Here is a 20,649-nt window from a genome sequence, read left to right as displayed (position 1 = left end):
ACATCAAGCTTCGTTTTGGGTTGGGGATGTGGGGGGAGGGTGAGGGGGGCAGTTTGGCTCTGGGTATCAGAGATCCATCTCACCATGTGCTGCTTGGAGGAAGTAAATGGGAGATTACTCACAGTCCATTCTTTGGTCCAAGCCCCTTTGATTTCTTATCACCGAAAGAAGCAGAGTCCCAGTTCCAAGCCCCCATCCATCCCAGTCCCAAGAGCTCTTCACCCGATCTCAGTCGCGAGCCTCCCCTTCCCCTCAACGCCCCGAGCCACCCAGAGCCCTAGTCACGACCCTCAAGCAGATCTTCAGTTGGCGGAAACCATCACTCTTCTTTACTGCATCTTCCTGCTGGCTCCACGCAAGCTGGCTCTCTATGCAATAGGTCCCTCTTCAGACTCCTCCAGGTATCAAGTCTTTTCATAGACTCCCTCCTCCTTCTCCTGCTTCCTCTTCTCCCCTCGTTGCAGACTGCATTCACAAGCCCAATGTGAGGGTTCCTCACTGCCCTCCACCTCCCAACTGCTTAGTGCTTACTTCAGTCTCCTTGCACCCCATAACTGAAACGCCCACTCTCCAGAGAGGAAGAGCATTGTCTCTCTCTCACTCTCTCTACTGTCCTAACTGCCATTTTAACACTTTGATCCAAAGAAAAGGCTACTGGAGAGTCACGTTGAACTTACCTTAACAACCCCTTCCTATATGCATTTTACTATTCTATGGCACTAAAAAGAAATGTGCATAATAGTACCTATATTCTCTGTATACATACAGAATGCACATATTTGATGTTGATAGTTTGTGATGGTCTCATTCAATGTACCCATTGTAACCCTCCCCCTGTAAACAGATACTCAAACTTCTCATCTTCCACTACACTCTTTGTAAATCACCCCACAGGGGAAGGCTCCAATCCCTGCTATTGTCCCTTTGTACAGCATTTCTGATCAAAGTCCTTAAAGTCTTGTTCAACAATCAAAGGAGTACACATTTTATTCCAATTGATGCATGGATCTGAAGTATGCCAGGGCTTGAATACAGTAGTAAATATGGTGTGCTGTCAGAGCCTGCATGGGTCTCTGTACAAAAAATGCTTTAAGTGGAATCGACTAGCAACAAAGTACAATGTTAGATGTGGAGTAGTCAACCCTGGGTATTAGAGAACACATGCGGTTGGTTGAAGTGCATCAAAAATGTTGTGTGGGGTTCAGTGCAGGTAAATTATCCACTTCATTATCTGAGAATCTGGTTTCATTCCACACCAGTTCTCTCCCCTTTCTGGAGAATCTGCATTCTTTTTAAGTAATTGACTATACATGTATTGTTCTGAAAAAAGCCTCTTCCAATCATGGGAAGATGACTGGAGCATAGAAACCAAAGTGAAGACAGTGGGCGTCAAAGTACCCAAAACAATATTGTTTTCTACCATATCTCAACATGCAAAAATAAATACATTGGCATAGGCCAGTTACATGGATGTACATCTACAATTCAGTCTAACGCACAGGGGCAACTTTGTCTCACAATGAATCAGGACATCGAGGGAACAAAGCGTGGGCATCACCTTACCTGGAGGGCGCTTCTTGGCACACAGCTCCATGACATCGACACAGTGGTAGTATGGCCCATGGGAGATCCTACACCAAGGGCAAGAGAGGGGAAAAAAGGTGAACAAAGAAAATGAGTACACGTGAAACACCTTGTCCATAAGGGGAATTAATTCATTGTTACTTATGAATCCCACTTATATCCTGGTACATAGAATTTGGTAAAACTGCAGTTCCAGGCAGAGCTCACCAGCAGGACAGTGGTAAAAGAAGTGCTTCCTCCCAGGGATAGCACCTACTAACCCCCACCCTCATTTCTGTGCCCCATTACATATACAACTAGGGTGCCTGAATTGTACATTTTCCCTTAGTTATCACTGGTAAATGCCTTCCTTTTTAGATGCATGGTTTGTCCCACCTCATATACTCTGCCATGGTTAACCATCATGCCCCTGACATAACTGCAATAAAACCATCAACGCAGGTCATTTCAATATCCTGTTTGGCCCAGCCATCCATTAAAAAGCAGTCCTCCACCACACTTCACTCTATTTGGGAAGGTGTGCTCTGTAACTAGGGCCTGGGATTAGCTTGACCACCAAAGAGATGCAAGGAGAGTGTCAGTGAGTGAGCCGAGCATGGAGTCCAGGAGAATAGAATGAAAAGGCAACAGGGCTGTAGCCTGTTTGAATGCACTTGTAGATTGAGTACCTGTGTGATATCCACACACAATGCTGATGAACTCAGACATCCCATGTCTCCCTCTATATACAATCATTCCACCCTCTACACACCATGGAGCGAAAGTCTAACAAATTCTTTAAGATTCCACTGGACTTGCAGGTCGAGTTCCCTAGTGTACCTACTCGACCTAAGAGAAATGCACTCAACCCATGGAGACAGGTGACTACTAAAATGTATAATGTAGGTCACCATAAGTTACTTCATATTTGGCACAATGCTGCCACCCAAAAGCCAAGCACAGCAAAACATGTGTGCCTTTTACTGCAAAGTTTGTTTGCAATAAATGTAAAATGTTTCAAACATCCCCATACTCACCAGAGAGGTGGAGTACTATGCAAATTATTTTCAACCTCAATAAAATCTCAACTATGCGAGCGGGCGGGTAGATTTTGCATTGCTCAGTTTAAGGAATCGCATATCTGCCCAAATGTGACCACAGCCTCATCAGAAACAGTTGGCATTCCATAGAGCTTATACAGTACACAATCACATAAGCACATGTACAGATGGAATATATAATTTACAATCAATGACCTTGGTTTATGTTGAACCTTATTATTTCATTTATTATAGATTATGCACAAACATGTTACCATAACATTGTAAACAATTCACATTCTTCTACGTACAAATACTCAGGAGAAAGAAAAGGAAAAAGAATGTGCAAGGAGCGAGAAGAGTCAAGTGCTGTGCATAAACATAAATCTCCTAGGAAATAATAACAATTGAATAATGGGTTAAATGACCATTCCAATAGCCTTAATAAATATCAACATGAACGTCTCAATCCCAGTATATGGTTGGCTATAGAGTTTTCCTTCAGGATGAAAATCCCTCTTACCAAAATGTTATTATCGGTTTAATTCAAATACATCCAGAGCATGAAAAGAAAATCATTCATACAATTGCCTACAAAACAAAAAAGCAGATTCCCTATTAAAAATAACCTTTGTACATCAATACTATCAGAGGCACACGTATTAAATACTATTACTTTGGAAACCTTGATTCCACATGTTCTAATACTGCAAGCAGTAGCGCGGGATCAATGTTATCACTGCACCATTTTTACTGAGACCACTGAAAATGGTGACTTATTTGAATTTCAACACCCTTTTCTGGACGTATATATGCGGAGGCAGACGCCCCCAGCCCCCACAGCACCCCCTACATTCATTATATAGTGTGAACCCTCCTGCATATATATGGTATATGGGGGGGGTGTAGAGGTCCCAGGTACATAAGCATGAATGGCAGGCAGAAAGCAGATATCCATATCGGCCTGACAATGGGCACTTCCTCTGCTGCCGACGCCCCTTTGGTGTTACCCTGAAACCCAACAAGTGGGTTAACACCAAAGGGGGAGCAGATTCCCGAGCGCCCGGGAACCGGAGGGGTGCCTACAAAATAACTACCTGTCATTTGCACACAGGTACAAAAGGACAAAGGGAAGACCAAAGACCAAGGCCTTGGAAACGTTGCTTTTCACCCAACCTGCAAGTGGAAAAGCTCATCGCCATTGAAAGTGAGCGTCCCCCCAAAAAAGCATTTAAACCTCCACAATGAGAGTCAATGATGGACACACCCCAGATGGGAATGAGACCAAGACCAAGTGCGGGTGAAGTCAAAAGTTTATCTAACAAATATAGGGCAAGCAGAGAATTCTGCAAACTCCGAGAGTGCTCTGCCAAAAATCAGCAAACCTCTACATTTTGTTACAAATCCAACGCACCTATGACGTGGGAACTAGGGATTACATGAATCGATGAGATTGGGCAAAGGGGAATAAACAGATTCTGTAGGGTCGGTGCTCCCGACTGCGCATGGTGTCGTGATGATGCTTGTGGGTCAGCTGGGCTCATCGGGGTGGAGTACCAGGTCAGGAGCTGTTCGAATTGATACATCTTGGCTGCACTAACATTTTGCCCTTGTGGCCCTACATACACATTCATTGTTAACTTCTGCTTCAAACTGTCTTATAAATCCTACAAGTTGTTAATCTAACATCATAAGAGAAATAGCACATAAATCTAGGTGCTCCCAATGGATCATCATAAAAAACATTTTTCAAAAAGGGGCAGCTTCATGAGTCCAGGTGCCTTATCAAGGGGCATGCGTCAGGATACCTTTATCATTCTTTGTTAGATTTAGTAGGAGACATTTTTATAGTACGTTAGTACAAGAGTGAATAAACTGCCACTATGGTCAGTCGAGGTTGGGGTGAACTACAATACTATCGGGTCAGGGGGCACATAGCTGGTACATCAAAAGGCAATGGGACTGCAGTGGGACTGGGGGCTTGCTGCCCAGTATTCTTTTAACCAGAGCATGGAAGTACAAAGTGGTTTTATGGTGGCATCGTGTGTCAGGGGGCATGGGGGAAGGCAAATATCTTGTGGGGGTTCAGCAGGAAGGCGAGGAGGTACATCTGCATTATTCCACCTTCAGTAAAACAAGGGACTTCAATTGTTAGCCCAGCCTGAGGAGGGAGGAGAGTGGCGGGTGGGGAGTGGGGGGCCGAGTACGCCACTCTGCAGGGGAAGGGAGAGATGGCCCTGTAGCTTCTTGCACGTCTATGTTATAGGACTGCATGCACATCATTATAAATGAGACAGGACCATGCCAGTATGATTACATTTATGTATATATCGAAGATCATGCGAGCTTATGAACATTATATGTGTTACATGTTTTCGTCTTTAATGAGTACCATGTTTGCAAAATAACTTCCATCAACAAAGGTCTTGTTAGCATCACATCATTCACAGGGCTAAGGTTTTACATCTGGGTGCGAGACACACAAGAAAAGCCATCATTAAAAAATGTGGTAGAAACAGGTTGGCATATATATTAGCATAGGAAAGAGTCTGCAACATTCTACTTATAATCTGATTTGTGTAACATAATGCTCAAAGAACAAATACTTCAAAAGACACTCAATATGGTCGACACTTATTACCTAAAAAATCTGTACATATTGCAACACTTAATGGTCTACTTATAAACGTGTATATGTCTAGGAAATCAGAGGTCATATGGATATCACACATTGCTTTTAAATATTGTGCAGCAACAATAATCCTTGATTAGTAATGACAGATTTGAATACATATATACATTTTATAACTTCATGTGTGGGTGATCTGGGATGGAAGAGGGCCGCCTTATTTTAATATGAACAATTAATCTCATGGGCTTGAGACCAATTTATCGCCCTTACAGATGGCTTAGTAGCATGGGTGAAACTGGGTGGCACATGAGCTTAGCATACATGTGTGGCACTTCAAACGGGGAACGGGGTTGGGGTTATTCACAGCATATATTATAGATGTTAGGGTCTGTGAGAGGACAGGACAATTTTAATAGAGATAGCTTTGTTTTTCTCAGACCCCAGCTTTGGCCCGGTCATCGTTAGGTCAATGATGTACTGCGGAAGGAGAAAGATAGTGTTTACAATGTAGCTTGTTCGCGCCTAGTCCCCCGTGAGAACAGGCCTTCAGCTGAGCCATCAAGGGGAGGAGGGGGAGGTAAGTGCTGGGACTAGATGTGCACGGTCAGTTGGGGAGAGCTGCAGCCCTGCAGGCCTCTTGTTCCACTGTGGCCTAGATTATGTTCAAAATGGAGTCTGGGAGGACGTGAGTCTGTGGAGCTCCAGCGGCCGCCGACGAAATCCTGTTTAAACATCCTTTTCGGTGGAACATATTTGGCTTCAAACCCACCTGTGGCGAAGAGGACAAGATGCGGCACAGATACACAGAGCTGGAAAGCAGAAAGCCAGCCTCTCACCGAGATATTCGACAACAAAACCCGATTGGGCGCAAAAGCGTGAAACCAAGATGGCCGCCGCGACTTAGTGGAGCTGCAGAAGAGAGCTGCGGCATCCACGAAGGGGCTGGGAACGTGGCTGTGCTGTCGCCCGGTTAGTGTGCCCAACACCGAGGAGGCAGGCAACATGCGCGGAGCTGCGGTGCAGGAGGAAGGGAGAGATGCTAGGAGCAGCGGGAGTGGCGGGTGATACGCGGAGCGGATGGGACAGCGCTGCGTGTGCCTCCTGGAAAGAAGGTAGGAAGGGACGCTGTTCCGAGAGGGAGCAGACGGATCCCCCGTTCCCCTAGCTGGAGTGTGTGATCCCCGGACCGGAGAACATCCTTTCGACTCCTCTCCCCTCCCCCCCAACCTCGTTGGAGTAACGGCTTGCCATTGGACTGGCAGTGCGGCTGGGACTCTGCTCTGGGGACGAAGAAAGAGACTCGAGTTGGCGTGAAGCGGCCTCCCCCCCCGTGAGTGGCACTGGCTTTGCGGCCTACGGCGATCCTATCCTCGCCCCCCGCTGCCGCGGGGAGAACTGGAGGAAATCCGCATCCCGCGGACTGGGCAGAGAGGCAACAATAGATCTGGAACCGGTGCCTACAGGGACACTCCTGAAAGTACTCAAACACAACTCCTACCTCGGCAGCTACCGAGAAGCGAAACAGGCACAGAATCGCACCAGAAGGCACGAAGCGTTAAACCCACTTCGCCCCAGTCCGGGTGTGCAGGCACAGGGGTAGTGCGGGTGACACCCCCCATTGGGGAGAAGTGATTACACAGCGCCTGGACCAGACACTGCGAAGGCGGACTCACAGGAGGCCCCTTACGGGGGCGCGCCGGCACATCCCAGCCAGCATAGCAATCACATAATACCTGTGAAATCAGCTAAAGAGTTTAATAGAGCAAGCTACCACACACTATACCGCCACCTCCCATGCTACAGAATGGGGAAAGACACAGCGGAAATCAAACATACAAAGCAGAACGGACCAATATGCTTTTGCCACGACATCTCAACCGACTGATCAAGCACCGCTGTCAAACTCTCCAGACGCGGAGGACGCCCTCTCTCTGAAAGATGTAATGGCGGCCATTGCGAGTTCCCGCACCTCCATGGAAATGAAAATAGACAGTATAGCAGCGGATGTGTCCTTCCACCGCTATGACTTGCAAAAACTCACTTCCCGCATGGGGGAAGCGAAACAACGCATCTCAGGTACAGAGGACAACATTAACCAACAACTGTCACAGACATTGCGCCGGTTGAAGACCCTGGAGGCTAGAGTGGATGAGGGAGAGGGCAGGTCTCGCCGCAAAAACGTGCGTATCCTCGGGATCCCGGAGGGGACCGAGGGACAGAGCATGGAACTGTTCCTGGAACAGTGGCTAGCGGACATTTATGACCCACATTCCTTTTCCAAATTCTTCTCAGTAGAACGTGCCCACAGGATACCTTCTGGTAAGCCCATCCCAGGAATGCCGCCCAGGACTAATTGCTAAGCTCCTTAATTATCGTGATAGGGATGAGCTGCTCCAGATGGCCCGTGCGAAGGGAACGGTCACTTATAATGGCTCCAGGATAGCCTTCTTCCCCGATTACACGAAAGAAGTGCAACGCGCAAGACAATCATTTGAACCACTGAAGCGGCAGCTATCCCTCATGAAAGTAAAATTTGGACTGCCATTTCTAGCTCAGCTTAAGATTTATCATAAAGGTACGACCACACACACTTCACTGACCCTCAGGAAGCCTGGAAATGGACGGAGACCCACATTGAGGGCGACTGGTTGGCGCGACCAAGGAGACAGGAAGGTAGACCCCGGCCCCGCCTGGACCGGGCCCCCCGGGGTAGACCCCCGGCGGACATGGAACCAGTGGCTCTAGAACAAGCAGTGGAGCCGGCCGAGCACCAGCCAGGATGATGCACTCTCACCCCGAGCCACAAATAAAATCACGAAAACAACATAGAAACGGTGGCCGCCCAAGGCCACCTCCCAGGAACTTGAACTTAAATTTAGACTATGACCACAAACAGTCAGTTTGGCAACGGAACAACCAAAGTAAGACAGTTGGAGATTGGTTAAAGCAGAAGCACAGAGACTTGGGTAATGGTTATTAGTTAATGAGTTACCTGTCTGTTTGACAAGGTGTTTGATTGTTGTATTGGGCGACAGATTCTTCAGGTTGGGTGGAGTATAGGGTGGGGGTGAGAGTTATGTTAAAAGTTGCACCAAGTTCAAGAAGTACATAGCAATAACTCCCTCGCGTATGACCCGCATGGAACGAAAGAGCAAACGAGTCCCGACATTGAACCAACAGATGCACGATCCAGCTCAATCCCTGCCCGGGTTGGTGGATCATGGAACACTCTTAGATACACAATATACTGACACCACACATGCACAAGTTACATGGCGCAGAGCACCAACGTAGATAAAAGCAGAGCCATCCGGGTGATGACATGGAACGTTAACGGGCTCGGAAATAGTATTAAAAGACGCCTAGTCCTATAAGCACTGAACCGTCACTCACCAGATGTGGCCTTCTTAACAGACATCTGGCGGGCACAAGATGCACTGTTTAGACGCACAAACTACCGACAAGCCTTTCATGCCGGATTCACCATGGGATCACGTGGGGTATTGATCTTAGTACACAAAAGACTCCCCTATAGCCCCACTGCAGTCACCCAGGTCCAGGGAGATAGATATGTACACACGACAGGAACTCTTTGGGAATGCACTCTCTATGATCGCCGTATATGCACCACCTAACCTCCTAACCCCCCTGACTAACGATATTACACCCCTAATTGTTGACAACACTGAAGGCCTCACGCTGATTGGAGGAGACTTTAACAAAGTCATGAACACAGAGTTGGATAGGACACATGTACGATCCAGAAATCCAGACATATGTACTAAACTCGCCACATTTACCAATGCACTGGGTTACATGATGCATGGAGATCCCTACATCCCAACACAAGAGAATATTCGTACCACTCCGGTGCACATGCTTCGCTATCCAGGTTGGATTACTTCTTCCTACCAATGTGCAACATACATGAGGCGTGTGACGCACAACTGCTCCCCAGAGGTATTTCAGATCATTCCCCACTCATGTTAACGATTATGACCAGCAGGCCACTCCCCCCCCACCCAGTTGGAGACTGAATGGTTATTACCTGGGATTTCCCGAATTGGTGGAACACATACAAAAGGTTACCGAAACATACTTTGAAATAAATACTGACTCTGTGGACAGCCCAACAACGCTATGGGAGGCACTAAAAGCAGTATTAAGGGGCGAAATCATAGCCTCGACTGCAGCCCACAAGGAAAAACACCTTGAAGCGATACGTGCAGCTGAAACCAAGGTACGGAACGCAGAATCTGCTCACCTGGCCCATGACCTACCTGAGACACAACGTGCACTGCAGTTAGCACAGAAACAGCTGCAGCACATAGCCTTAGACAATGCAAAACAAGCGCATGCAGCAATGCGAGCGAAAATATATAAAACTGGGGACAAGGCGGGGATAATTCTGGCATGGTTGGAGCGCAGGGACTTAGGCCTCAACCAAGTTAGGAAACTAACAGAAGAACCAGACGCACTAGTAACAGATCAGTACATAGCGGAGGGATTTGCTAAATATTACGCTGAACTGTATAGTGCACCACCTGCACTGCCACCGACCGATATATTACAAGAAATTACCCTTCCTACCCTAGACGAGCAACAGGCAGTCCTACTAGAACAAGAAATCACAGAGGAAGAAGTAACCTGTGCAATGTCAGAACTCCAGTCAGGGAAGATCCCAGGCCCGAAATATGGAAAAAAATAGGTGCAAACAATCTCTCCACAACTATTGCGCCTCTTTCAACACTCGCGCTCGCAGGGTTGCCTCCCCCCAGACATCAGAACAGCTACAATAATAGTTTTGCCAAAAACAGATAAGCCATCTGACAAGTGCAGTTCCTACAGACCCACCTCTCTTATAAACTGCAAGGCCAAAATACTGGCGAAAGTACTGGCCAATCAGCTGCAGCGAGTCATACACACAATGGTGCACCCGGACCAATGTGGATTTATGCCACAAAGATCCACCAGGCAAAATATATATAGATTACACACAGCACTAGAAAAAAACACCTAAGCTACCAAACCCCCTAGCCCTACTGTCCATAGATTTTGAAAAGGCTTTCGACTCTGTGCACTGGGAGGCAATTTGGGAAATTATGCGACGAATGGGCATAGGCCCGTACTTCGTGAGTTGGGTTAAACTACTATACCACCTTCCAGTAGCAGTAACAAGAGTGAATGGGTATACTTACAAACCCTTCCAGCTAGGTAAAGGCATGCGACAAGGCTGCCCCCTGTCAGCTTTGATTTTTGCGTTAGCAATCGAACCTTTAGCAATCCTGTTAAGATCCATGCAAACATGGAGTGGCTTCAGGTGGGCGGACGGCTGGGAAGACTGTGTCTTTATACGCGGATGATTTGCTAATTTATCTGGCGGACCCGCGAGTTCCCTGTCCCGTTGTGTCGCATTTACTAGAGAGATATGGCGCTTTCAGCGGACTCCGCATCACCTGGTCAAAGTCCATACTATTCCCGGTGAAGCATATAGATATTTCAATACCAGACGTGTGCCCCTACCGTATTGAAAGGGAACAATTCAGATACCTCGGTATACAAATCACACACAAACTAACGGACTATGTGAGGAAAAACTTACATCCAGTGGCGACCAGGTTCAAGGATGATGTTCGCCACTGCATGTCCCTACCACTCACATTACTGGGACACGTGGCACTCTTCAAAATGATGGCCCTTCCCCGTTTTCTCTACGTACTACAAAATGCACCACTACCAATAGCACCCAGTGAGTTCCATAAGATAGATCAAAAACTTAGGAGGTTGTTATGGAGGCACCCACGAATGGCACTTACTACCCTACAAAGATCCATATGGGAGGGCGGGATTGGACTCCCCCGGCTACAGACCTACTACTGGGCCAGTCAAATGGCAATAGTGAATGATACATTGCATGGGGATAACACTCTACCACATAACATAGTACAGGACACCGACGCACAGGAAAGACCCATCATGAGCCTCCTCTACCGGAAAAAAGAGCGACCCGCTGACCCATCCATGTTGTCGCATATAACCCTAGTCTGGGCAGATACACATAAGTATCTAGGTTGGGATAAAAAACTAACTGTAGCATAACCACTCTGGAACAACAGACATCTCCCGGAGGTGAACAAACTCCCTAAATGGGAAGCATGGGCCCAACTAGGTATTACGAAAATCGGCGATGTGATAAAAGAAAATGTAATAATAGCATTTGCTGATCTAGCTGCCACCTTCGCACTCCCACCCAACGAACAATACCACTATATCCAGCTCAAACATGCGTTGCAGGTTCATCTCCCTGAATTGAGTGACATACCCGATTACTCTCCACTAGAACGTAATAGATTCCCAGAACAGCTTGAACAGAAAGTCACATCGACTATGTACAGTGCTAGTTACTCCTTTGCTACGAAAGAGCTGTCGAGCCTGAAAGCCAAGTGGGAGAGGGAGGTAGGGGATATACTCTGTATGCAGCTGTATGTTTTGTGTTTCCAAAAAACAATAAAATGTATTAAAAAAAACAAAATGGAGTCTGTATCATGCTACCGGATGAGCCGTGCAGCCCCATGCGCCCACCCGCAGCCATCCCGCATCCCGGGCCCAGGTGCATGGATGGCTGCCGGCGAGTCATAGGCCCCACGTGAGGGATGTAGGGGGAGGGGGGGTGCTAGAGACCTTTCCTCCCATACACCATAACAAACTGCTTTTACAGGAATCCGCATCAATAGTGTGTTACACCCTAGTCGGGGGTTGGGAGTGCGATAAAAGGCATTATTGAGTCCGGTCAGTCATCTTAACATCCTTAACAACGTCTCTGTGTTCCGCCTTGTTACCAGAAACTATTCAGAAAATGAGTGGATGTTGATACCTGAACACTCATATTTTATGAAGGTTTTAAAAAAGGGGTTTACCGAAAGAGAAACTATTGTTCAGAGGATGGTAGTTGTAGGTCAAGGGTCCTCACCAATCGTGGGAATAGGGTGTGGTTCTCGGTCGGGTAATAATCTATAGAGGTCAAGAGAATACCTATTACTACTCAAAACAGTAATATAGATTTTTAACTTATCACTAGTTTGAAAAATAAAAATAATTAAGACATTCCCAGTTGAATACAGGTCAGTGGCCGGCAGTAAATTTATGAGTAATAGGCACTAATGAACCTCATTCTGTTCAAACATCTTCAGTTGTAATTCCTACAAGGATCCTAAGGAAAGATGCCAAATATAATTCTAAGTTATCTTTATCCCAAGTAAATTAGGGAAGTGATGCAGAGTAGGGCTTAATGTTTAGTGAAGGCCTTGCCCTTTTCTGTAGTGGTAATCCACTGGAGAATAAAAGAATCGGGCGAAAATTGTAGCCATCTCAAAGTCTGTCTCCAAGAACCTCATGGTATCACGAGTGCAAAACTGCAAAGAAAATATTAAGTGAACTGTAGTGTATAGATATCTTTATCTATGGACCCCTCCTCCATAAAAATCACTAGCTCACACTTGCCAAAACTGGCTGAAAGGAGTTGTTGTTTTCCTCGCTGTGATCGCGCCTATTTAAGAAAACAAGATGGCCGACTTAAATAGCGGCGTATAGTAGTGACGTCATCACGCAATTACGTGCAATGGCGTCACATATGTAAACAAATGTACGATTTTTTGAAAAAACGCAAAATATCACCAATGCGTGATGTTTAAACCCTTATGGTGCTACATTAATGTTGTCAATGTTGATCTAACAACTCCTATCCATGAGTTGGTCAAGTGAAGACTATTTTTTTATAGTCTAAACAAACGGATTAAAAAAATTATTCAAGTAAGAAGCATTATTGCAGCCAAGTTTGAATGCAATTTTATTCCTCTCTTGTTACTGTAAACAGGATATCATTATGGATCTGAAGCAAAATGTAATGAGTTAAAAGATGAAAAAGGACTTTTAAGAGTGCCGTGGAGTCAGATGCAGACATTGAAAAAGGTCCTATCAGTGAGTTGGGGGGGAAAAATGCCTGTATTTTTGAGAAACTAACCTGTTGAAGTGTGACTGAGAAGATAACTACAGAAGGTTCACTTATGTTTAGGGTCTAAGCACTTGTAGTGCATGTTTGTTCATAACACATGGTAGTTTGTAACATTGAGTCAGATGTACATTCTTACATCAATGTAATTTTTTTGAAAAACATTAACAAAATTACCTTTTGTCTAGGTTCCAACATTAATCCTATTCTATTAATTACATTGTTGTAGATTTCCTGTGATTTATTCTACCTATGATTGTAAACAGTAGTTCTTTAACATAAAAGAATATGCAATTTCGTTACAGAGAGGTGCTCAAGTTATATACATGCAATTCTTGGATTTGTATGGGTCTGACATCACACTTGGTCCACGTTTTGACTACAGTTTGCATCATATGTTTAGGCACAATAATGTTTAAAAAAACTTAGACAGTTGTCATGTATTCTATCCAACATTCTAATATTCGTAGTGAGTATATACAGATATGATATGGAAATTCAATTTTTGGTTAAAGATAGAACAATTGTTAATCTGCCTTTCAAAAGGAGGCTAACAATCTAGGATGTTTCTCTGGCGTGCTTTCTTGTTTTAGGATTTGTAAGGTTATATCATACTCCCATTGTTAAGTGTGTGTTTTCCATGTTGCTCAGTCTGAAATTAAAGGGAAACCAGAATTGCTATCCATAAACCGAATGTCTGATGTATGGATAGTTGAGTTCCATAAAGGAATGGTCCCAAGTAAAAATCTTCATTTAGACCTAGTGGTGTCATTGTGTCAAGTTTGTGTATCCAAAAGAGTTGTGTACCAACCTTTTGGCCATGTCTCCTCCTTCAAGATGGACGGATTACTTCCAGTATCGCACACCGTAATTGTGAGATATTTTGTCCATTTTCCTTAAAATGTCTGGATACCAGTGATTTAATGTTCCCGGTTCTGATGTTCGACTTGTGTTCAGTCCAACGTTCTCTTGCTTTGCTTGCTGTCTTTCCCACGTAGTATTTGCCGCATGGGCATCTTAATGCATAGATCATTCTTGCTTTTGCGAGTTGCAAAATCTCTTAACATTATCTTCTTTCCACTGTTTGGATGTCTCATGTGATCGCCTTTTATCAAATTTGAACAGTGTTGACAGTTGAGGCAAGCGTATGTACCCTGTTTCGGTTGTCTCAGGGTGGTTTGTGATGGTTTCTTTGCTCTTTTAGCCCTAATGAGGCAATCTCTGGAGTTCTTGCCCTTTTTGTATGCCAACATTGGTGGTTCAGGAAATAGTCTGTTAAGGTATCAACATCCACGCGTTATACCCCTTTTTTCTGAATAGTCTCTAGTAACAAGACAGAACACAGAGACTATGTGTAAACATTTTTTAAATCGGAGATTCAAAGGAAAAACAGGCTGAACTGACCGCAATCAATTACTTGGATCAATCAAATAGACCATCCAGGTCAGTAGTAAGTAAACACAACTTGATTATTTAAAACTTCAGATAACTAGAGAGTAGTTCAGTAAGGTCTAGTAAAGGACTTTTTGAATTATAATATGGTACAAAAACAGGCAATTAATTAATTGGGACAAAAATACCAGACTTTGTAGATAGGAGCTTTATTTATGATTGAGAATAAGCTACAGTACAAGAAATATATCTAATGTAGATTTGACCAAAAATAAAAAGTATTGTTTATAAATTCAAAACATATTGTTCACAAAAGAAGTAATTGTGTCTTTGAAATTTCTTTTTAGATGTTAAGTTAATGGAATGTATAATATGCCCCTGAAGAGGAGATAATTCTCGAAACGCGTAGGTCCCTTTGAAAATGAAATTATACGTGAAAATCATAATGAATGGTGATCTTGAGTTATCATTTAAGATATTTGAAAAAATTGTTTTCGAAAATTGAAAAACTACATGTTTCATAAATTGTGTTAAAACATACCCTAGACTGTTGGGCTCAATTTTTGAGCTAGTGAAAGTGTGCAGGGAACGGGAGTTCCTCTATTAGGAACTTATTCTGTCGTCAATCCAGATATGGTCAGAAGAACTCGGAAAGGATCCAGACACTGCAGACAACCACAGTTCACTTCAAGACACAACGTGAATGGAAGTGACGTGAAGCGCCGGGCCACAAGCACAGCAGAGCAGAAGCGCACACCTCTGCAAAGCATAGCAACCCGATCCGGGCACACAGTTGCTGTCTTCGAAATGATGGGAAGTAGGAACAAGGACCGGGGCGTGTAGCCATGAAACTAAGCTTGGTCAGAGGCGTTGTCTCACAGAGCGGCAGCGAGGAGGAAGGACCAATCCCCAAGCGAAAGAAACAACTTCGAGTACATTGCCTTGGGAATGGTGCTCGGCAGAGGAAACCCTGGAGCCTGTTTCAAGAAGACGGCTGCAGAAAGGTAGCCTTTCTGGAGGAGCAACAGTTTTCGTTTGTAAGAATTAACAAAGGGATGGTCCACATGCAGACCCAACAAATAAGCAGCTGGCAAACAAAGACCGGTCATACCAATAAGAGCACTGAACGGAGCGGAAAAATAAGCTGTTCAGCATGAGAACATGCAGTCTGGTGGTTGGAAGTACACATCAAAATCGAAAGAGGGAGGCTGCCAACTGGCCAGGTTGGTTCTAATAATAATAATACCAAGATGACCGTTGAATAACAAATGGATGCTAAAAGCCAGTCATGTCGAGACAAAATTAATGACGCTGTTGATGCATTACCTCGTTTCCAGTTAACCTGCAGGGCACGAAGATCACAGGCAGGCATAAGGATGTCAACAGTGCCAGTAGGGTATGGAGATTACTGGAAGGAACTCCTGCGCACCGGACGGTGTGCGGCAAGAAAAGAAAGTTCACCAAGCAGAGATTTGGAGGGAGATCTTTATCCTCAGCAGGTGCCTCCCTATGGTTTTGACAGAAACCGCGTTGGCCAAGAAAAGAGACAAGGTAGACAGTAAGTGACTGAAATTAAGGTAAAGTTCTTAAGGGGAATAACATTAAGGACATCAAAAAGGGGTGAATTAAGTTCTGGTAGGGGATGTAAAAAGGGCACTAGATCATGTCTTTTTGTTCCACCAACACGAAAGCACAAATGCACGCCTCAGTTCAGGCCCCTGTGCAAGGAGAGGCTGTTTTTTCAAATAGGCCTTTTATGATTCCTGTCCAGTTTTTTAACCGGAATGAGTCCATAGTGGATGAAGAACATTGCTGTACCAGACTTCTTGGTGGAACCACAGATAACAGAGCCACAGCGGTTTGATACATCTCCTGAGCTAATGAACATGTCTTTGCATGTCTTGGATTCAGATACCTCCATTTCCTAATTTGCATCCACGCCGGCACAAGTTCCCCCAAAGACGCCCGTCCATGCTGCTGAAAAACATGGACAACAAAATAAAAGAAGCAGCTGGCACAGGGTAGGGTGGTCCATTGCTAGAAATTAACCAAGTGCTGTGTGCCCTGGTCTCCCTGTACGAGGGTTTGAAAACAGAATTGAGAATTCATGTCTCTCTCTTACAAGGAAATAAAAAAAAACAAGTTCAACAAGGCACTGGTCAAGAATAGAGTTACACTATCAGATATCAAGCGCAGGCGGCTGACCCAAATTGGGCACATGAAATACCCTCTAAAAAGGGGAGGAGTTAAATGTGCTAGTGCATAATAACAGAAATGCATGTTTGAATGAAGGTAATGTGAACAATATGTGCTAATAGTGTAGAAGCTTTGTAAGTTGTTTAACATAGATTCTCTACTGAGATAGCTGTGCACAGGATTTAAAAAAGGACCATAGCTTGCAGAATCAAAATGCCCTTGTTTGGATTGACTGCTCACATGTGCTTGTGAAGTAGGCCAGTCGGTTAAATTAGCCAAACGGCAGCTGTGAGGTGGTAAGCCGACATGTTGCGCTCTGTCCACTTTTAGACCACGGGTTAATGACCAGTCATAACATTTTGTGTGCTGAAATGAATAAAGCGGTGTTCTTCTCGTCAGTGCGAGAGAAGGTAGGAGTCTCAGATGGTTGCTTGTAAACCATGCTGGGCACACTTAAAGCGTAATAAACCCATCTGAAACCTTTAACTATCTCCTGTGCTGGTGCTTTATTTAAGCTGCTTGTAAACACCAGCAGGCATGCCGAAAAGAAGTTTCCCACAGTAATGAGGAGGGAAATGTTTGGACCAGGAGAGAATGTGAGGGTTGAAGATATTCAGGTTATGGAAGAGTATGTGTTGGATGTGATAACGGAGATGAACAAGTTACTTACCAACTGGTAACGTTCTTTCGACTAGATGTTCCTCGAACGTATTCCACATCTTTGACATGTAATGTCCACAGCTGTGCTCTTCGGAAACGTTTTTGGCAGATAGCATCCTGCGTTCATGGCTTTGGGTCGATGTCCCTCGAAGGCCTCCGTCGAGGGCAACGTCATCGGATGTCATAAATAACCCGCACGGCGCCCGTAGCCTCAGTTTAAGTTGTTTCCCTCACAACGTGTGGCACCAGTCTCATGCCTGCTTGACTGCACTTAGCCTTGCGGAAACGGAAGCTGCAATCGCATAGGAAATTCTCCTGAGGGGCAGGCTGGGAGGGCAATGTGGAATACGTTGGAGGAGCATCCAGTCGAAAGGACGTTACCAGTTGGTAACTTTTTCTTCGAATGGATTGTGTCCTCCAGCGTATTCCACATCTTTGACAGACTCCAGAAGCAGTACCAGTAAATGGAGGAGGGAAAAGAATTACCCAATTAGATTGAGGAATAAAGAACCGCCTTCCCAAAGGCCATATCCTGACCATGGATTGTATCCAGGGAATGATGTTTAACAAAGGTGTGGATTGAAGCCCACGTAGCAGCATCATAAATATTCCTGATAGGAACACCCCGCTGGAGGGCGGTGGAAGTAGCCACACCCCTCGTGGAATGACCTCGCAACCCTTCAGGAGGGTCCTTACCCGCCAATCGGTAACATTCCGTAATGGTGAGGATAATCCACCTGGACAAGGTCCGTTTGGTAACAGCCTGGCCCAATCGGTGTCCAGCATATGCCACAAAGAGTTGATCGTCCACTCTGACCCTGGACATCCTAGAAATGTAAAAGCTCAGAGCTCGCCTAGGATCCAATCGATGGGGTCACTGCTCTTCCTTACTAGGATGAGGAGGAGGGTAGAAAGATGGAAGAACCAACTTTCGACTCAAATGATATTCAGATACTACCTTAGTTAGAAGAGAGGGGTGTACTCGCAGTACAATCCTGTCCTTGTGAAACACAGTAAAGGGTGGCTTAGATGAAAGTGCCTGCAATTCACTCACTCTGCGAGCGGAAGTAACCGCAACCAAGAAAACAGTCTTGAAGGACAGTAATAAGAAAGGACAAGAGTGCAAAGGTTCAAACAGAACACCCATGAGAAATTTCTAAACCAAATTCAAAACCCAAACGGCACCTGGAAAGGGGACGGCAGGAATACATTAGTCAGTCCTTTAAGAAACTGAGAAATCAAAGGAATCTTAAAGTAACATTCTTCGGACGAGCGCTTAAAGATAGACAGCGCCGCCAGGTAACCTTTAAATGGTACCCACTTGAAGGCCCCTGTGGGCCAAAGAAAGTAAAGACAAAACCATATGAATGGAGCACTGAAAAGTGTCAACATTGTGATCTCTGCACCAGTGAGGAATGACGGGGACTGGAGGAAACACGTCCAACAGTGGGAATGACCAATCCACCACAAACACATCCCCTAAGGCTCCTCTTGGAGGAAATTCCGTTGAGCAGAATCTTTCGCACTTCTGGTTGACACTGGTGGTGAAGAGATCCACTTGCAGGGTTCCCCAAAGGGTGAAGATCTCCTGAAGGACTTCCTGAGCCAACTCCCACTCACGAGAGATCGTGCTCTGCCTGCTCAGAGCGTCCGCCGCCGCACTGTCGTCTCCGGCCAGATGAACTTCCGAGATTGAAATTTCCTGCTGGATGGCCCAGAGCCAGAGCTGCATTGCCTCCGGGCACAACGGGAGTGACCCTACCGCCCCCTTTTTTGTTGAGGTAATGCATGGCCACTGTGTTGCCCATCATGATCAGGACACTCTTCCCCCGTAAAGAAGGCAGTAAAGCCTTCAGGGCTAGCCTGATGGCCCTCAGCTCTAACAGATTGATGTGGAGTTTGGACTCCGACAGAGACCAACAAACGCTGGCTGTCAAATCGTTGGCATGAGCGCTCCATCCTGTGAGGGAAGCATCCCTCTCTACAGTCACCTCCGGCCACGGTTGCCAAAACAGTCACTCTTCCCCCCCACCCCCCATCTGGTTCCCTTCGTTGGCCCACCACAGAAGATCCTGGGAGACAGAGTGGAATCTGAACGGGATCCGACATCTTGCCTGAGAACTGTGACCACTGCATCTTGAGGGCCCACTGCAGGGATCTCATCCACAGCCGGGCCACTGGCACCAGAAAAATGCAGGATGCCATGAGGCCGAGCAACCTTAAGAATTCGAAAGCCGGAAGACTCTGGGCATGTTGAAACTTGTCCACCATCTGCACAATGTGATGAGCCCTTACCCTGGGAGGCGAACACTTCCAAGGACGTGTCTAACACAGCCCCGATGTACTGGAGCTGTTGGGAAGGTGTCAGATGCGACTTCTTGAAATTCAGAGAGAAGCCAAGCCTGTGGAGGGTGCGGCAGGTGAGACCAAGATGATCCAACTCTTGCTCAGGAGAGCATGCCCGGATCAGCCAGTCATCCAGGTATGGGTAGACGTGAATTCCCCCCCCCCCCTCGCCCAAGGTACGCTGCCACCACCAACATTAGCTTGGTGAAGACCCTCGGGCGGAGGTCAATCCGAACGGCAATACCCGTAACAAAGTGCGAGTCGCCAGCCGCAGATCTCAGGTACCTTCTGTGCACGGGATGGATCGGCACATGAAAGTAAGCATCCTTGAGGTCCAGAGACACCAACCAATCCTTAAATTGAAGGGCCTGGAGGACTTTAGAAAGAGTGACCATCTTGAACTTGTCCGCCGGAGAAGTTTGTTCAACCAATGCAAGTCCATGATGGGTCTCAATCCCCAGTCTTTCTTTGGGATAAAAAAAAAATAAGGGGAATACCATCCCTTGTTCCTCTCAGCTACAGGCACCAGTTCTACAGAGCCTTTCTCCAGCAGGGACAAGATTTCCTGCGCAAGGAGCGGATCTGGAAGCTTCAAAGAGTTTCCCAGGTGGATTGTCGTGAGGCCGCTGAAGGAAGGGATGGCAGTAGACGCAGGCTATGGCATCCAGAACCCATGCTTCTGAAGTAATGGCTCGCCACTCTTCGAGATGCTGAGACAGTCTGCCCCCAACCGGCGAACCATGGGACATGGCCTCCTGACTGTTCGAGGCTGCGGCAGTGCCTGAAGGCAAAGAGGAAGCTGCCGGAGCGGC

General features: G+C 45.9%; 1 protein-coding gene across 2 annotated transcripts in view; it reads right to left on the bottom strand.

Annotated features, from left to right (window-relative positions):
- ATP8B2 (ATPase phospholipid transporting 8B2) overlaps positions 1 to 20,649 on the bottom strand; it is a 2,597,648-nt gene that overhangs the window by 2,328,826 nt on the left and 248,173 nt on the right. For both annotated transcript variants that reach the window (XM_069651926.1, XM_069651943.1), the window contains one exon: positions 1,564 to 1,631. In XM_069651926.1, coding sequence (XP_069508027.1) covers positions 1,564 to 1,631 — 68 coding nt within the window. The remainder of the gene's footprint in view (positions 1 to 1,563; positions 1,632 to 20,649) is intronic.

The sequence above is a fragment of the Ambystoma mexicanum genome, chromosome 1p (assembly GCF_040938575.1).
Source record: "Ambystoma mexicanum isolate Mex_15411 chromosome 1p, UKY_AmexF1_1, whole genome shotgun sequence".
Classification (NCBI taxonomy): Eukaryota; Metazoa; Chordata; class Amphibia; order Caudata; family Ambystomatidae; genus Ambystoma; species Ambystoma mexicanum.
The sequence above is the reverse complement of the archived record's forward strand: the minus strand, read 5'-3'. Positions and strand labels throughout refer to the sequence as shown.